At 31.5% G+C, this 17,791-nt stretch overlaps 4 protein-coding genes across 4 annotated transcripts; 1 reads left to right on the forward strand and 3 right to left on the reverse strand.

Moving 5' to 3' along the window:
* Nucleotides 1–4,371: 4,371 nt before the first annotated feature.
* Nucleotides 4,372–5,956, reverse strand: LOC108337554 (DEAD-box ATP-dependent RNA helicase 47A-like). Its single transcript, XM_052880553.1, has 2 exons — nt 5,642–5,956; nt 4,372–5,278 (listed from the first exon to the last, which is right to left on the reverse strand). Exons 1-2 carry the CDS (start codon nt 5,954–5,956, stop codon nt 5,048–5,050), a joined length of 546 nt encoding a protein of 181 aa, XP_052736513.1. The 3' UTR covers nt 4,372–5,047.
* On the reverse strand, nt 5,620–9,207 carry LOC108336464 (pentatricopeptide repeat-containing protein At1g62720). The gene is made up of 2 exons (XM_017572928.2): nt 7,571–9,207; nt 5,620–5,962 (listed from the first exon to the last, which is right to left on the reverse strand). The coding sequence occupies exon 1, from the start codon at nt 9,188–9,190 to the stop codon at nt 7,577–7,579; it is 1,614 nt and encodes a 537-aa protein (XP_017428417.1). The 5' UTR covers nt 9,191–9,207; the 3' UTR covers nt 5,620–5,962; nt 7,571–7,576.
* Nucleotides 9,208–11,031: 1,824 nt separating this feature from the next.
* On the reverse strand, nt 11,032–14,692 carry LOC128197783 (uncharacterized). The gene is made up of 3 exons (XM_052880555.1): nt 14,260–14,692; nt 13,964–14,145; nt 11,032–12,619 (listed from the first exon to the last, which is right to left on the reverse strand). The coding sequence occupies exons 1-3, from the start codon at nt 14,384–14,386 to the stop codon at nt 12,575–12,577; spliced, it is 354 nt and encodes a 117-aa protein (XP_052736515.1). The 5' UTR covers nt 14,387–14,692; the 3' UTR covers nt 11,032–12,574.
* LOC108337576 (uncharacterized protein At4g06744) lies at nt 11,240–12,660 on the forward strand. Its single transcript, XM_017574132.2, has one exon. It carries the CDS (start codon nt 11,240–11,242, stop codon nt 12,533–12,535), a length of 1,296 nt encoding a protein of 431 aa, XP_017429621.1. The 3' UTR covers nt 12,536–12,660.
* Nucleotides 14,693–17,791: the final 3,099 nt, after the last annotated feature.

Here is a 17,791-nt window from a genome sequence, read left to right on the forward strand (position 1 = left end):
TTTCTTTGACTAAGTTTTATTCGTTATAATTTACTTGTAGACTTTATAGTTCCACATGTTCAATATTCAATACTATCATCTAAAGTTAGTTAAATACTATCTGCGAGAACCATAACATTAAAAAAGGTATTTATTTCTCCAGAATGATTTTTTTTAAGTATAAAAGCATTCAATTGGTAATTTATAAAAACTTAGATATTTTTTATATTTATAATATTATGTATTTGTAACAATTTCTTATAAAAAATGTGGTTTATACGCATCCAAAATTGCGAATGGCATACAAATTGATGAAATTATTGTGAAACTTTGCAATCGTGACGTTTCCAACTGTGGGCTATGTCTGACATTAGACAGAGACAGCAAAGGCAAAAAGACAATAAAAAAGGTTAAGCACGACAGAAACCGGAATCGGAAATATTTAATAAATTAATTATGTTGAATATTCTTTTTATTGTCAAAATTATGATCATAGTAACATATGATTATTGTTGTTTAATGTCATACATCACCGTTAATTTTAAAATTTTATATATCTTGAGCTTAAATTAACCTAATAAAAAAGCTGGAAAAAGATTCTGAAACGTGCTTTTTCTTCTTATCGTTTTGTCTGTGTTGGTTTTTTTTACTTGTTGGTCTCTATTAGTAACATGGTGAGAAGAGAAGTTGAGAATCAGACGCAATTAAGATATTTGTGGTCGAGTTTGCCGAACATAAGATGTTAAGATTCATCGTTTCATTTTGGTCGTAACTGCTTTATCTGCCTTTCAAATATTCGTTTTTGTTGTCTTCTGCACCCCACAACCATTGGAGTGAACCTTCCTTTAATGTTGCAACTTGTTTCATTTCCTTATTTCTTCATATTATAGGTTAAATTAATAAAATATTACTTATAACATCATATTGGAATTTCAAATCGTAAGTTTAAGTTTTATATGGATAGAAATAAAAAAGTAAAATACTAAATAAATATTAAGATTTTAAATAGAGAGTGTTTCCTTGTATGGTTGAGCTCATTTTTTATTCGTATTGTGTTTTTCTGGTGAATTTCTTATTCGATGACCCAGTGATATAAAAGTTGATAGTTTGTCTTTCCAGGTGAACCTCTTCCTCGATAGATCCAACACATTTAATATATAATATTTTTTTTCTCATTCTTTTTATGTTACACATTCACTATAAATAAAAAATATTGAAAAATCATAAAATATTATTTTAGAATTATGAGTAGAAAGTTAAATTAGATCATGATGTTTTTTTATCTATGAACAATATCAAAGTCACCAATTCCATTTGGTAACTGACTTAGATAACAAATATGATGGTTAAGAATGCAAATATATCAAATTAAAAAAGTCTTCTATGTAAAAATATAAGGTTAAAGGCTTATTATGTTAAAATATTTGAGATGAAAATAATATCAATCTTTTATATTAATTAAACTTAATCACATTTATATAATATATCTCAGAATGTTTCTTTTAAATAAAAAATAAAAAACCATCACGTATAAAATATAAACAAACCTTTTCATTTTAGTATTCAACCTATTTTTAATTTCGCTAACGAATTAATTTTAATTAATAACTTGTTATTGATAATTATATTAATCTAGGTTTAATCTTTTTCGACATGCCTATTTGTGCAGGATTGTCTCAGATAGATCCTCGTTTTCTAAAGTGTGTCAAAATGGTCCTTAATTTTGAAAATTGAAATCAATTGAGACCTTCCCGTTAAGTTGGCTGGACGACGTTAAAGAAATTGATGAGTGGGTTGCTGAGATGACCAAATGGTACAGACGTGGCACAGTACTGTTGTTTGTGAGTTTTTATATTTAAAAAAGTTAAATTTTTAAATCTTAACAGAATAAATGAACGTTTTAAATGAAGAAATCCCTAAATAAAATGATTCAAAAAATGATTCAAAACGCAACGTTTTAAGTAAAAAACAGTTAACAAATAAAAACGTTGTGTTTTAATGGACTGAAGAATGTTTTAATTATTTGGGGGAATTTGGAAAATTAAAAGGGATTTGAATAAAACCCTAAATTGGAAAACTGAAATCCCAGAAATGAAACGTGTGCCTGAGGAGAACAAGAACGAAAGAAGCTTTCACATCTCCACCAGCGAGAACGAAAGGAAGTCGCTCCTCCATGGAAGCACCGGAGAAGAAAGAAAGCAACCAGAAAAAGGAATTTCATGGAGCACCACTTATGAACGCGGAAGAGCATGACAGTTTGAATTTGACTGACGTGCTTGATTTTGAAGAGATATTAGTCAGAAAAAAAATGAAACAGAATATTTAATTTGAATTGTTTGATAGAAAATAACAATTTGAATTTGAAACGTTTAGTTGAATTTGAATTTGAAACCTATAGTTGTCCATCACAATTAATTTGGCAAGCTGGTGAGGGAACAGACGCATGTACAAATGGTTTTTGCAGCGTGAACGCGATACCAGATCTGCGAGTGAAAGGGTTTTGCCATTACCTGCATCTGCACGAGCTGAACCTGGGAAAAGTAGAAGCTTTTTGATGTGGGTCTCCCACGCATAGAAGAAGGAACCCTAGAAAATTGAGAATTTTCTTAGGATTCAAAAAAAAAAAGGTGCTATTTCTCAAATTTAGGGTTTCAAAAGGATTATAATTATGATAAAAATCAAGAATGATGGCAGAAACCATATGCGATACAAAGATAACTAATTTAGGGTTCTCTGCAAATTTTAAATTAGGGTTCTAAAAGGATTCTGAATTAGGAAAGGTTTAATCATTTGTTAATTGTTTTTTATTTAATAATTGTGTTTTGAATCATTTTATTTCAATAAAATTTAATTTGTAAATCAAACAAATCCAACTCAGTAAACCGTACACTGCCACGTCAGTAATGTCATCCTGTCACGTACGCTCAATTTTAACGCCGTCCAGCCAACTTAACGGGAAAGTCTCAATTGATTTCAATTTTCAAAATTAAGGAACATTTTGGCACACTTTAGAAAACGAGAACTATATGAGACAATCTTACACAAATAAAGATGTCGAAAAGGATTAAACCTATTAATCTATTATAAACCATTCATTATTAAAAACATCGATAGTACAATTTTTTATGTACTATGTGATAGCAAAGATTGGAACGTCAGCGATATTTTCAACTTTTGCTGCGCTACCAAAAGTTATTATTAATGTATAATTTAACTCATTTAGTTTTATAATTATTTTAATATTACGAAGAATATTTCTTCTACTTTATTTAAATTTTTTAATTACTTATATAAGTGGTTATAAATTTTATATTTTTAATATAATAATTTAAAATACACATCACTATCGTTTTCAATTTCTATAGTTTTTTCAGTCCAGCTCATCAGAATGGACATTTTTCTTTTTGAACATTTCATATGAATTTAGCAGATACCAGCCTGTTTTTTAATCATTTATATATAAAAAAACTAAAATTTATGATAAATTAGGTTAATGAATTTTGACATCATTTAGGTTCGTTTAGTCCTTTTAGTCCAATTAAATCGTAACGTTAAATACTGATAAAATAAAGACTTTATTATTTATTTATTTATTTATCTTAGCTAAGTTGTGTGTTTGGTCATTGATATCTCCTTCTTGTTGCCAAATTATAAAATGTTTATTATTTAATATTTGAAATATATATATTTTTGGTAGACGTTTTTTTCCATCAAGTTATGATGAGAGTCTAAATAACAAAACAAAAGAACAAATAAGGGATTCATACTTAACGCATAAATTAAGGGATTATTAACAAAATGATTAAATTTGAAAAAAGACAAACATTAAATTATATTATTTAAAAAAGTGAGATTAGATAAAATAATAAATGAATATATATTAGCCAAAAATAACGGACCTAATTTAATCATGATACATTAACGGAGTAACAATTTTTATATTCTATATTTTACATGAGTGTTAACTTTTTAAACATTACTTTAATTATTATAAGACAGCAACATATAGGCAATCATAATAGAGTAAACTATATATGCAAGAAGCATAAAAAAAACATATCTAGAATGTATGAGACAGTAACATAGCAGACAATTTCATACTTATGCAGATTATAATCCCACAAAGAACTGCATCTTTAAAATGCCACCGTTTACTGTTTTTTATGATACAATGTTAGTTTAATTGCAGTTTTCTTATGAAACTATCAATTGGAGGCACCTCATAACTTAATAAAGTGATAACAACTCAACTATTTTGTAATCATACACACACGAAGGATGGTGTGATACTGAAGGATTTGTTGAAGAAGTTCAGGGTAAAATATTCAAGAGACTGGATCCTGCAGTAAAAACCAGAAAGTGTAATGGCATATGCTACAACTAGGGATGAGCAAAGTACACTATACTAAAAAAATTTATAGTTAACTATAAAACAGTTCAGAAAAACTAAACTGAACTAAAATATAGTTCAGAATAACTGAATTAAACTATTTTTTAGTTCACTTATAATACACTACAGTTCATAAGAAAACTTTGTTTGATCTATCACCTGAAAATGCAAGGTTTCCATTTAAGTTGGAATTTTCTGCCAGTAGACTTGCCACCAAATCTTTACTCTCAACCAAGTCTAATGACAGCCTATCAATTTCATGTTTGAGATGATCGATTTCTCCTTCAATCTTATTCCTATCTTCGGTCACAGAAGAGATCCTGTCAACTAAGTTGGACTTCTCAAGTTTTACTCCTTCCATTGAACTCTTTAAGGCAGCTAATTCAGACACCAGATTCTTAATTTCAAATAGATGAGATTCCTTCTCCTCCAAAAGTTTATACTTTTCTCATCAGTTGTCAAATCAAGAGTTTCATTCATGCCCTTCTTTTCCACCTGTAAACTTGAGATCAAGCCTCTGCAGTCAGCCAACTCTTTGGATAATTCCAGTAATTCTTTTTGAGACATGTCAATTATTCTGCAGCTCAACCACTCTGGCAGAAAGAGCTTCCACCTCAGCCATGGCAGCATTAAATTGATTTTGCAGTTCCAAATCAGACTCCACTCCTCTTGCCTCAATCAGAAACTGACACTCTTCTTCATTAAGCCCCCTAATAATTTCAGCCAGCTGCAACAGGTTAATGGAGTTTGCATCAAAAACAGAAGGCCCACACAGTGGTCTGGATGGATCAAACTCATGAGTTCCCCTTGACTTTGGATCCTCAATTGCAAGTCCACCACGAGGGCATTGCTGATTAAACCCCTCCTGAAGTCCCCCCCATCCTGTTCAATCTGACTATATTGCTTTTTCTGCAAAAAGGTTATGTTATTTGAATGTTATACTACTGATTCTATAGAAATCATGTTTTCAAAATGTAATGTGACTAAGTTGTTCATAAACATAAAAGCAAAAACTCTATGTCCAATAGAGAGATAACTAATTGAATCAATAAGTGGTTCTGTGAAACAGATATTAGCTACCCTTATCACTTATTAGTATATTCAACTTCAAATGTAAAATAGCAGGAAGCTTTTGGTGTTCACTCATGTATAAGTTCTCAATAAGTAAAATAGGCAAGAAGATATATGAAGAATTAAACATGGAACATGGAAACTGCATCGTTGACTAAATAAGTTGTAAAATATAACACCTCAACTTATAGAACTGCCTACTGTTTTCTCTTCTTCAGTGACAAGTAGTTTCCCATCCGAAATATCACAGGATGCAAATGGAATTCCCAACTGCTTCTGCAATTTCTTCACAACAAACACTTCTGGCTCTTCACATATGGTTAGCACTCTACCATTCCTACCAAGCCTACCAGTTCGGCCAGCCGGTGTGCATAATGAATTTGAGCTTGGGTCTGCACTGGATCTCCTCCCTACACGCTCCAATATCCGGTGCATGTCTTTCCGGGAATTGAAAGACAAGAATCCATCAACTTCATCCAATACCAAAAGAATGCAGCACCAGAGATTCCAATGCATCACCACCTATGCCAAGTATTCATCAGTAGAAATCAGAATAAATGTAAAGTCTCAAAGAGCACCTTAGCTTATATGTTTTCACTCATTAAGGACTTCGCCTAGAAAATATGTATCATGAAACAGATAAATTGGGATGTGAAGCTAGTAGAAGTTCAAGTTAAATTTTTAATGTTCACAAAGGAAATTATATCATACTTCACAAAATTCACTGCAAACTTTTCCGATTAAGAAATTTGCAAGCAAACCATGAAATAAATAACACATGAAAAATGAGAAAGGATATTACTCTACTCCAGTCTTGTAAATTGTAAGAGCGTGAGTGGCTCAATCTAATGTGTTCAGTAAACAAAATCCCTCCTCTGCAAGTTTTCATTAAATCTGTATATCATATATTGTAATATATCTAAAATTTATAAACAAGAAAGCACCGTGGACATTGATTCCAAAATAAAGGAACAATACATAGGTAACAACAAAATAAAGGAAAGACAAAAAAGATCCTACAAAAATTCATCTTTTAATACAATTCTGATGTTGCTCAATTACTATAAATTGTTCAGTCCACCACCATGTACTAATGTAACTTTATTGTTTTTAAACAAAGTCAATGCAACGGTTAAAGTTAAGAAACTTTTCTCCTATAAGATTTATGTGAACTTGTTTTAGACCAATTAAAAAGCTTGGCAGTCACAATATAATCCCAGAATTTAAGCCCATTTTTTCCTTCAAAGCCTAATTACTTAACCCAGCTCACTCCATTGCCTAAAAACCATCAAGTAACTCCACACAAATCAATGCCTAAAAACTGCTGAGTCATGACTGCCTCTCTTCTATAAATAAAAAATGTTGTGCATACTGCTCTCCATTGGCTAAAATATGCTGCCAATGCTACTCTCCCTTTACCAAAAAACAAATAATTTTGCTCTCCCTTTGGCTATTTAATATCATTTCTACTCACTCCCATTCCACTCCATCTTTCTCCCTCTTTGTTTATTACCCCATCTAAAATAGAATGAGTGCAGTATTTTTAAACTGAATTATTAAATAGTATAATTAGTTTTTAGTAAAAATATTTTAAGTTTTTTAAGTATAAAACAGTATAGATAAACTATAGTTTAGGATTTTTAAGTTAATTATGCCCCATCCTAGCTACAACTTGATAACAAAATATTCAAAATTTCAATTACATCGATTTACCGGTGTGCCCTCATTCCAATGGATTGAAGCTTATTTACACAACTTGAAACTTGTAATGAGTTATATCAATATCAATAAGGTAATATAGTATGATAGTACACTTCCTCAATTACGTTAAGTGGTAGAGAACCTCTAGAAAGTTAAATGAACTTGGAAAAAAAAAATCCATTGGAATTTATGGAGGGAGGTCTGAGTTTGGGTCGTGAGAGACAATGCAATGCAAAAAAACAAAAAAAAGAACACACAGAAGTTCTATAGCAATGAAAACGTAGGGCGTAAAATAAAAAATTTCAACTCTTCTTCACGTTAGCAAGACAGGCATCAATTGCAGAACTGTCACACTTCTCCCGTCAACACATACATCATATAACAACCATTCAAGTACATTATATAACAAATACAGAGATGAGGTTTCACCTTTTATCATGTCAGAAAGCCTCTAAATATCATTTCACGAACAAATGTCTCTGCCTTATCAATCTCATCCTTTTCAAAGAGAGCCCTGATCATTATTCCATAAGTTATTAAATCAGGTAAGCAACCATTGTCTTCCATTTTGGACCATAAGGTTAATGCCTCATCAATCAAACCCTTTTTACAAAGACCATTGATCATAGTATTATAACAATATACATTTAATCGGTACCCTTTAATTAAAAGATTTTGAAAGGTCTCTTGTGCCTCCTCAAGTCTTCCTCCTTTGCACATTCCATCAATAAGTATGTTCCAGGTGTACAAATTTGGTTGAATTCTCTTTTCCACCATTGTCCTGATTAATTCAAATGCCTTGTCTAGATGATAGTTTTTGCATAAACCATCTATCAAGCAACTGTAAGTGATTACATTTGGTTGCTGATTTCTATCATGCATCTCATTCATAAGATCCCAAACATAAGTTATTCTCCCAGATTTGCATAACCCATCTATAAGAGTAGTGTAAGTCACTCTATCAGGAACCATGTTCCTCTTATGCATTTTCTGAAAGAGTTTCAGGGCCTCATCCACTCTTTTACTCTTACATAATCCATTAATCATGATATTGTAGCTGTAAACGTCAGGAGTTACTCCAATTTGAGTCATAGCATTAAATATGTGTTTAGCACTTTCCACCTGGTTAACTAAAATATACCCATCCATCAAAGTGCTAAAGGTAACAATTGCAGGTTTCACACAAGCTTTTATCATCACACCTAACACATTCTTAGCTTCTTTTATCTTTTTTTCCTTACATAAAGCATCTATCATTATAGTATAGATATAATCATTAGGCATGATGTTATTTGACATCATTTTAATAACCATATCATAAGCCTCTTTTGCAAGATTATCTTTGAATAAAGAGTCAATTATACTGGAGTACATTACCACATTAGACTTACATAATCCGCCTTCTATTATTGTGAGCAACTTGATGGCAGCTTCGGTTTTTCCTACCTTGCACAAGCCATTGATCAAAATCCCGTAACTAACCTCATCAGGTAGAAATCCTTGTGCTACTGCCTTGTTATGAAAGGTAAGAGCTTTCTTGACCTCACTATTAAGACAGAGACCTTTCATGAGGGTACTTAAGGTTACGACATCGGGATGATAACCAAGTTTGAGAATTTTGGCAAGAACAGAGAAGGCGAAGGTCATTTGATGTAAGTGGCAGAAACAATTGATGACAATGCTGAAAATGACAAGATCACTCTGAATTCCCTTGAGCTCCATTTGCTTAAAAAGGGAAATAGTTGTAGAATAGTGTTTCATCCTTGTAAGAGATCCAAAAATCTTCCCAAATTGGTAGATGGGAGGAACAGGACGCATATGAAACATGCTACGAAATTGGGAGATAAGGTCGCGAACATTGTCATGGTCAAGTGAAGGAGGCTGAGAGTGATAGTGTGAGTGAAAGGAAGTGAAGAAAGAAGGGTTTGGAAGAAAAGGAAAAAACTTGGAAATGGAATAAGAAAGGCAGAACCTTAACTTTGATATTGGAAGTGACATTGTTAGGTTAAAGATGAAGAGGAGTGCAATGCTGTGCAGAAACAAAAGCATCTGAAACAAGAAAGACAGGAAACATATGAAACAATGTGTTTTTTTTTTGGATAAATTATAACAATAAATGGTTATTGGGTTTTTGACAGAGAAAGCCCAAATTATTTGGGCTTACAGAAATTGGTGCAACAGTAACAGACCCAAATGTTTTTTATAATTAGATTTAGAGCCATAAATGAAAGGTTTGTTTGTTTTTTTGTTTAATTCAAAGGAAGCTTTAGAATGTGTGGAACAAATTAAAGAAATATTTTTATATCAGTTTAAGAAGTAAGAGTTTGATCTATTTATTTGATTTAGTATTTGTAAAGATACTTAAAAAACCTGAACTTAATTTATTTTGTTGTAACGTTATCTTTTAGATAAACTTATAGAATTGTTTTTAAATAGAGTAACATATTTAAATTTACACCAAAGTTAATAGGTTTATAAATTGAAATAGATTTATGTTTTTTAAAACAATAGTTATATTATTATTATTATTGCTACGGAATAAGTTTATAAAACCTTCTAAATAACACAATGTACGGTCTTTCAATTAAATATTAATTTTAAAAGTTTTGGCCTAACTTATATAATAAATAATCTTGACCTAACTTATGGGTAATACGAGCTAAGCTTATACCTATATTTCAAAAAAAAAAAATCATCCCTAAACTCAATTAGTATTACAACTGGTACCTATAAGTACTAATGTTAACTTTTATTAATATATATATATATATATATATATATATATATATATATAATTTTTCTTCTCTTTATTTTTTCTCATCTTCTTTCTTCTTACTCATATTTTATCGGATTTGACTAAAAATATCATTAATTTTATCAATAATTTTTTTAAAAAACTCTTGACATATGTACTGTTTTTTTTTTAAAATTAATTACCCATAAATTTCAAAAAGTTTAATTACTGATGGAATTAAAATAAATAAATTACTGAAATATCAAACTTTTTCAAGAGAAATTTATGTTTTTTTTAACCTTCTTTTATGTTGTTTTCATTTATAGCTAATCCTATTTTCATTAATCAAAAGCAAATCTTTTGTAAGATGTTAGCATTTTGATCATACAAAATTTGTTTTAAAAAAAGACTTTATAATTATTAATATTTGAGCAACAATTTACAAATTTTGAGTAATCTCATGAATATATAAGATATCAAAAATTAATTTGATACATGAATGAGTTTTAATCCAAAACATTGAGACATTGAATTTAATGTTATTGTTGTTGTGATGACTGTGTTATTGTATTATTGTTTTTTATCCATTACCTCCTAACGATAGATTTAAAGTGATATTAATATCTGATGTGGGTTGAATTCATGTAAACAAAAAACTCATCATTATAAAAAAATAATTATTATATAAATTAATGTTTTAGTTTGATCAAATAGAGAATGTTATCTTACCTTTACCTTTAAGTTTAGATTTTTTTTTTCTATAATAGGTTTCATTGTTCAAAATTATATAATTTTTTTTCTTCGCTGTATTTGTTTATTCAATATAGGTTTGGTTTGCCCCCGGTATTTGTGTTTCTTCGCTGCTTTTATTTTCTTAAATATATTTTTATGTGATAATAAATAATAAATGTGCTTTGAGATATTTACCTAATTTGTGTTTCTTCGCTGCTTTTATTTTCTTAAATATATTTTTATGTGATAATAAATAATAAATGTGCTTTGAGATATTTACCTAATTAAAAGTAAGAGTCATGAAATAAAAAAAAATGATTTTTCGAATGATAATTTTGAAATAGCTTAACAAACATTTGGAATAACATAATTTGACCGAGTATTTAATCAAATGTTTCTTTAAATATAAATCAGTAATACAATAAATCGATTTCGTAAATATGATGTGTGAGAATGAAATATGACGAGCATGTGACGAAACACAATTGTTTGGATTATTATATGCCCAATCATTTTGCTTATTGAGCATTAAGTGTTTGATGAAAGTTGTCCTAACATAAGCTGCACCTCTTTCTGCCTACTTTGCTTCAAAACCAAACAAAGTGTGTAGAGTTGAGGAGAAAGCAGACAACATGAGTAGCATTCCTGCAAAATTGTTGGTCACAATTTTGTACATCTTCTTGGTGTCTCTTCCTGTGCACATGTCACCACATCATGTTAACACAGACACAAAGAATCTCAGAAGAAGTAGTAGCAGTGGCCACAGGAGCAAAGGTACTGGTAGTGGTGGTGGCTCAGCCAAAGGTTGCAACCACAGCAACACCACCCCATGTAAAAAATCTACTACCATTCAAGCAGTTCCAGCTTCACCCCCTCTTGTTTTTGCAGACCAAAGACTTCAAGTAGTGTATCCAGTAATCCAAAAGTTCAAATCTTCCATCACTTCTGATCCTCTGGGGGTGACCAACACTTGGGTTGGATCAGACATATGCAGCTATAGAGGCTTCTACTGTGACACTCCTCCTGACAACACTTCTGCCACTGCTTTGGCCTCTGTTGACTTCAATGGTTTTCAGCTTGCTGCTTCCACCCTTGATGGCTTCATTGATAACCTCCCTGACATTGCTCTCTTCCATGCCAATTCCAACAGTTTTGGTGGCACAATCTCACCCCAAATAGCCAAACTCCCTTACCTATATGAGCTTGATGTTAGCAACAATCAGTTATCTGGTCCATTTCCCTCTGCTGTTCTGGGCATGACTGGTTTAACATTCTTGGACTTGAGGTTCAACTTTTTCTCTGGGGCAGTGCCACCACAGATATTCATACAGAACCTCCAAGTCCTTTTCATAAACAACAACATCTTCACTCAAGGGTTGCCTGATAACTTAGCCACCACTCAGATTCTCTTACTCACCTTAGCAAACAACAAGTTCATGGGTCCTATCCCAAGAAGTCTTCCCAAGGCTTTGGCCTCTCTAAGTGAAGTGTTACTACTTAACAACCAGTTAACAGGTTGTTTGCCTTACGAGATTGGTTTTCTTCAAGAGTCCACAGTGTTTGATGCTGGGAACAACCAATTGACAGGCCCTTTGCCTTTATCTTTGAGCTGTCTTCAGAAGGTGGAGGTGCTCAATTTGGGTGGTAATCTTTTGTATGGCATGGTGCCAGAAGTGGTGTGTGCAGGGTTGGTGAATTTGGTCAACTTTTCATTATCAGATAACTATTTCACACATGTGGGGCCATTCTGTAGGATGCTGATTCAGAGAGGGGTTCTTGATGTTAGCAACAATTGTATTCCTGATCTTCCCTTTCAGAGATCAGTGTTTGAGTGTGCTGAGTTCTTTGCAACACCAAGGATGTGTCCCTTCATCTGGCTTTATAGCCTCATCCCTTGTAAGCTTCCTTTTCAAAATCCCATTCCTTAGATGCTTAAGGCATTTGGGTTGCAATTCTTATTTTGTAACTCAACTTTGTGATGCTCCATCCATGTTCAAATAATTTCTGCATTTCTGCATTTGAAGGCTATCAATCAATTTGGTATCTAACATCAGGATCAACTTGATTTCTGATTTTATTCTTATACCATTAGGGATGAAATTTGACAGTAGAGACAATTTCAGAAACTAAGAAAAGGTGCTCCATCAACAGTAAAATCAGAGAATCTAAATTTCCATAGAAAGGGGCTTTTTCCAAAGCACATATGGTCCTAGAATTTGTGTTAATGCAGGGATAAGCAATTGTTTGTCAGACAAAGTCACATTTGTTTTTCTCAGCTACCACACTATCTTGCTTTTTTCTTCTTTCCAATTGATGATAACATAAGTAATGGCCTGGTCCCTCATGATGCATAAAAAGGAGCTCACATGGCAAGTGAAGTAAAGACAAATCAGTGAAATTACAACATTTCATGTATGGTTTCTGAATAAATGTTAATTTATTGATACACTGCATAACTTTTGCAATCTTGTATAGCACTGATTGATCAGACAGACATTGAGACAGTTTTCTGTTCAATTTGACAAAGAAAAAGAAGAGAAAACTATGGGAAATTAACTCAACTGCTCCCATGATGAGGAATTGATAGGTAATGAATGTAGTTCAGCCATGCATGGCCATGCGTTCCAGCTCAAAAAGAGACCAACAATGCATAATTTTATTATTAACTCTGTGATATTCATCTAAACAGCCTTGTCACTAGGCACTGTTCTTGGATTTCTAAGGTTTTAAATGTCAACGGAAACATGCAAATAACCCAAGTGGGATTTCTTGGGAAACCAAATTATATTTATATATATGAAATGTGACAAAGATGAGAGTGGATTATGTTTGTGTACTACTTGACATCGGCATCAGTAAACCTCATTCAGTTTCGGCCATTTTTTAAATGATAGTGTTGGAATCATAAGACCAATCACATTATTGAACAAAAGTATATAAATAAAGATACTTTTTACATTGCAAATTAGTCTTATAGTATTAAGTTAGAGAAAAATAAAATCTTTTAAGAAAAGGTTTCCAGGGTTATCTCTAAGCAATTGAAAATGGGCATTTCTGATGCAATATGCAGAAGTCGGCTATGGTTTGTTTGTATGTTTGTGGGGTGCAAGTGATTTTGCTGCAGCACAGTAGCACCGGAAGTGTTAGGTGAGAAGCATGGTTTTTTAAAGGCTTAATACCTCTTTTTGTCCCTCTTTTTAAGGGAAATGTTCACTTTCATCCCACCTTTTTCAAAAAGTTCAATGTGGTCCCACATTCTGAAAAATGTGTCCAAGTTAATCCTTTTTGGTCACGGCGTTAAATATTTAACGATCCTGTTGCCAGCTAGGACTGATGTGTGCAACGTGGCTTTTTACCTGCGTAACGTGGCAGTTGATGTGGCAGTGGCAGTGATTAAAAAATTCTGAGTTAGGGTTTGAAGAGCAAGTGATGAGAACGGAGAGTGTAATTTTGCCGTCGAAGCCCCTGGTTGAAGAAGCATTAATGGAGAATCCTCCCACGGCCTTTTTTTGCTGGCTCTGTTTTTCCTTTTTAAACACTGAAAACAGGTATATTGTTGTTAGGTGTAAGAATTACAAGAACTTGACAATTAAATGTAGAATAGAGTAGTGTGGAGCTTCCTGTTAATGCTGATTCATCTCAATACCCTAACCTGAAGAATTTTTTCCCCAATTTTGTTTGCCTTCCTCTTCTTCGCGGAAACCCCAACTTAAGGCGGCTTGGGAGTCTTGGAGCTCGCGCAAAAGGATTGCTAGGGGAGCAACTTTATTCTTCCCCATATATGTTTTCGGGTTCTCTTTGTTCTCCCTCTTTTCTCTGTTCGAGCTTGACGTTGCAGGAGATCCTCATCCTCTCTGTTCTGGTTCACCCAAATTTGATTTGCAGGCACTCCAAAATGTTTATCCCCAAATCGCGATTTCGAAATACCCAAATCACCACACTCCAAAATATCCAACTATACCCAACTATAAGTAAAAAATGCAATTGAATGGACCCACTATACCCAACTGCGAAGGATGGACCCAAGCAATTGAACAATCTATTACTTTTATTAGAAAACTTTTTATGCAGTGCCCCAATGAGAGCTTCAAATATTACCACAGTCTAAGAGTTCGCAGATGTTTTGACACCAAATTATAGAGATAAGCATAGCATCTTATTGTAATAAATTATTGCTCTCGGATGCCTTTTATTTCTCTTAATGATTGCAGTGTTCTCAGAGATAATAGCCACAACACAGAGGGCAAGAATCCAAGATTATAAACCTGTACAGAGTTCAAATATACAGGAATAAAGAACCGGCCCAAGAGTATTTTGGAAGGAATACACATCAACTGCCACTGCCACATCAACTGCCACGTTACGCAGGTAAAAAGCCACTTTGCACACATCAGTCCTAGCTGGCAACAGGATCGTTAAATATTTAACGCCGTGACCAAAAAGGATTAACTTGGACACTTTTTTCACAATGTGGGACCACATTGAACTTTTTGAAAAAGGTGGGACGAAAGTGAACATTTCCCTTAAAAAGAGGGACAAAAACAGGTATTAAGCCTTTTTTAAAATAGACAAAAATATTAAAGGAACCGTCCCAAAAAGACCATAACTTAACACTTTTCTTTTATGAGATGCTTATTTTTATTGATTGGGAAAAGTTTTAGGATTTGCTTTTCCACTTGCTATTCAACTTACGCTATAATACATCACTTTTCTATCTAATGTTTCTTTTTATTCTAATTTTAAATTAATTTGGTTACTTTGTTTCCTACATTTTTTTTTACTTACAATTCACCAATTAAATTATAAAAATATGTAAAATTCCAAAAGTGATAATTGTGATATAGAATTTTTGTATGCATTTGAGTTACACTAACGGTTGTTTCACCCTTTATTTCCAAGCATTTCATTCTACACTTACAATTTCTTAAAATATCCCTAATTAATAAGGTACTTATTTGTTAATTTTTTGTTTATTGAAAATTTCTGTGCTCATTGATTACACCTCCCTTTTTCTCCTATCAGGAAACATGCATTCCTGCACCTATGCACCCTTCTATCCCTGTACTTCATTTCATTTTGTTAATAAACCCTACACCCCGACACCTCATTTGAATTGCACATCTCATAATCATTTTTCCTCTTGAGTATTTTTCTTTGCAGCTCATATCAAATGAGTGTGGTATTAAAAATTAAAGATATTTGAGAGGGTTTGTTAGTGTTCCAGTGCAGCTTGGAGTGGTACATCCAGGAAGCTTGACTTGCTTTGTGGTGGTACTCTTGGAGTGCTTTGTGGTGGTTTATTGGAGCACTTGTTCTAGTACTCTTACTGGTTCGTGGTGGTGTCTTGGAGTGCATCTTCTTGTACTCTTAGTGGTTCGTGGTGGTGCGTTAGAGTATTTGTTGTTGCTGGTTGCATTGAAATTGTTGGAGGAAGGTTAGTATTTTATGTTTATTAATCTGCATGCAACGAGTATGAATTGGATATGAAAATTCGAAAATAAACACATCGACTATTGAGATTCGATGTTAGACAACTCGGATGTGGACATCCGATCTAAGGAGTTTCAAATATGAAAATCAGATTGACGTTTGACATTTTATCTCTGTCATGTTTAAATTATATTCTTTATGTATGCATTAGTTAATTGTTATATTAGTTTTATTTTTTTAAATTTTATGTATGAGTTTATAATGTGTTATATAATTTTTAATTAATATAAATTAGTTTCTATGCATTTTTTTAAATCAATAAAACTTTTATTTAATAAAAATAAGCTTAGATGAAGCTATCATATATGAAATGGCGAATCTATATAAATATGATGTAGATATTCGACGTCTACAATTTCAGATGTCAAAATCCAATTTTAATATGTTATATAAAAGTTAAATTATATTATTTATTTAATTTTTTTTATTAGTTTATAATTACTTTTAAAATTATATGATTTTTTATGAGTTTATAATGTATTATATAATTTTTAATTAATATAAATTATTTTCTATAAATTTATTAAATTAATAAAATTGTTTTTTTAATAAAAATAAGCTTAGATAAGCCTATCACATATGAAAAGCCAAACCTATATAAATTGGATGTGAATGTCGATGCCTACATTTTGGGATCTCAAAATCCAATTAAAGTGTTATATAAAAGTTAAATTATATTACTTATTTAATTATTTTATTAATTTATAATTATTTTTAAAATTCTGTATGATTTTTTTATAAGTTTATGTCCATCACACATGCATATCCGGTTATATATATATATATATATATATATATATATATATATATATATATATATATATAACTGGATATGCATGTGTGATTATATATATATATATATCTTTTATTATTTTATAATTATATTTAAATTTATGTATAATTTTTATGATTATTTATACAAGTTTTATACAAAAATTTAATAAAATCAGTTAACTTAATTTTTATAATTATTAATTTTCATTAATATAAATAATGCATTTTAAATATTTAATCTATTTTTGTCAATTAAACTAATTTATTATAAAATTAAATAATATATTATTATAAACATAATAACTTAAATTTGTAAAATAAAGTACAGAAATGCATTACAAAATAAAAGTATTTTTGTTACGAAAGAGGTAACTAGAAAGAGGTAACCAGAAAATAAAGCAAAGAAAGTACTTAGAAAATAAAGGACTTTTACTTTCTGCACATCCACAATTTTTTCGATTTCCAGATTTCGAAATAAGATTTTCATAATGGGATTTTGTTAAAAAAATTTCAAAACAGAATTTTTATAATAAAATTGTCAGATGGTACGAAATGCATTACAAAGCCTTTCATAATACATATATTTCAGAATGAGTTTTTCGAAATATCAAACGTGTTTGGAAAAGAGGTTTTTGGAATACATGAAATACATTGTGGAAAGAGTTTTCTATAATGAGTTTTATGCTGCATTTTCTATCTTCTTCTTCCTTTGTAGCAATGTGATGATAAGAGTGGTGTGATGTGGTAAAGGTTGTTTTAGTCTTTTGCTATTGTTTTGTAAATGCAGTTACTAATTGTTGGGTGTAGAAAGTAATAACCAAAAAAAGAAGGAGGTGTAATAAGAAAGGGTCCGAATGGGAAGTGAGTAAAACTTTTCGGCCTAACCTAGGACTGGGCCGAACCCAAATAAAACCCGAATA

The sequence above is a fragment of the Vigna angularis genome, chromosome 7 (assembly GCF_016808095.1).
Source record: "Vigna angularis cultivar LongXiaoDou No.4 chromosome 7, ASM1680809v1, whole genome shotgun sequence".
NCBI lineage: Eukaryota > Viridiplantae > Streptophyta > Magnoliopsida > Fabales > Fabaceae > Vigna > Vigna angularis.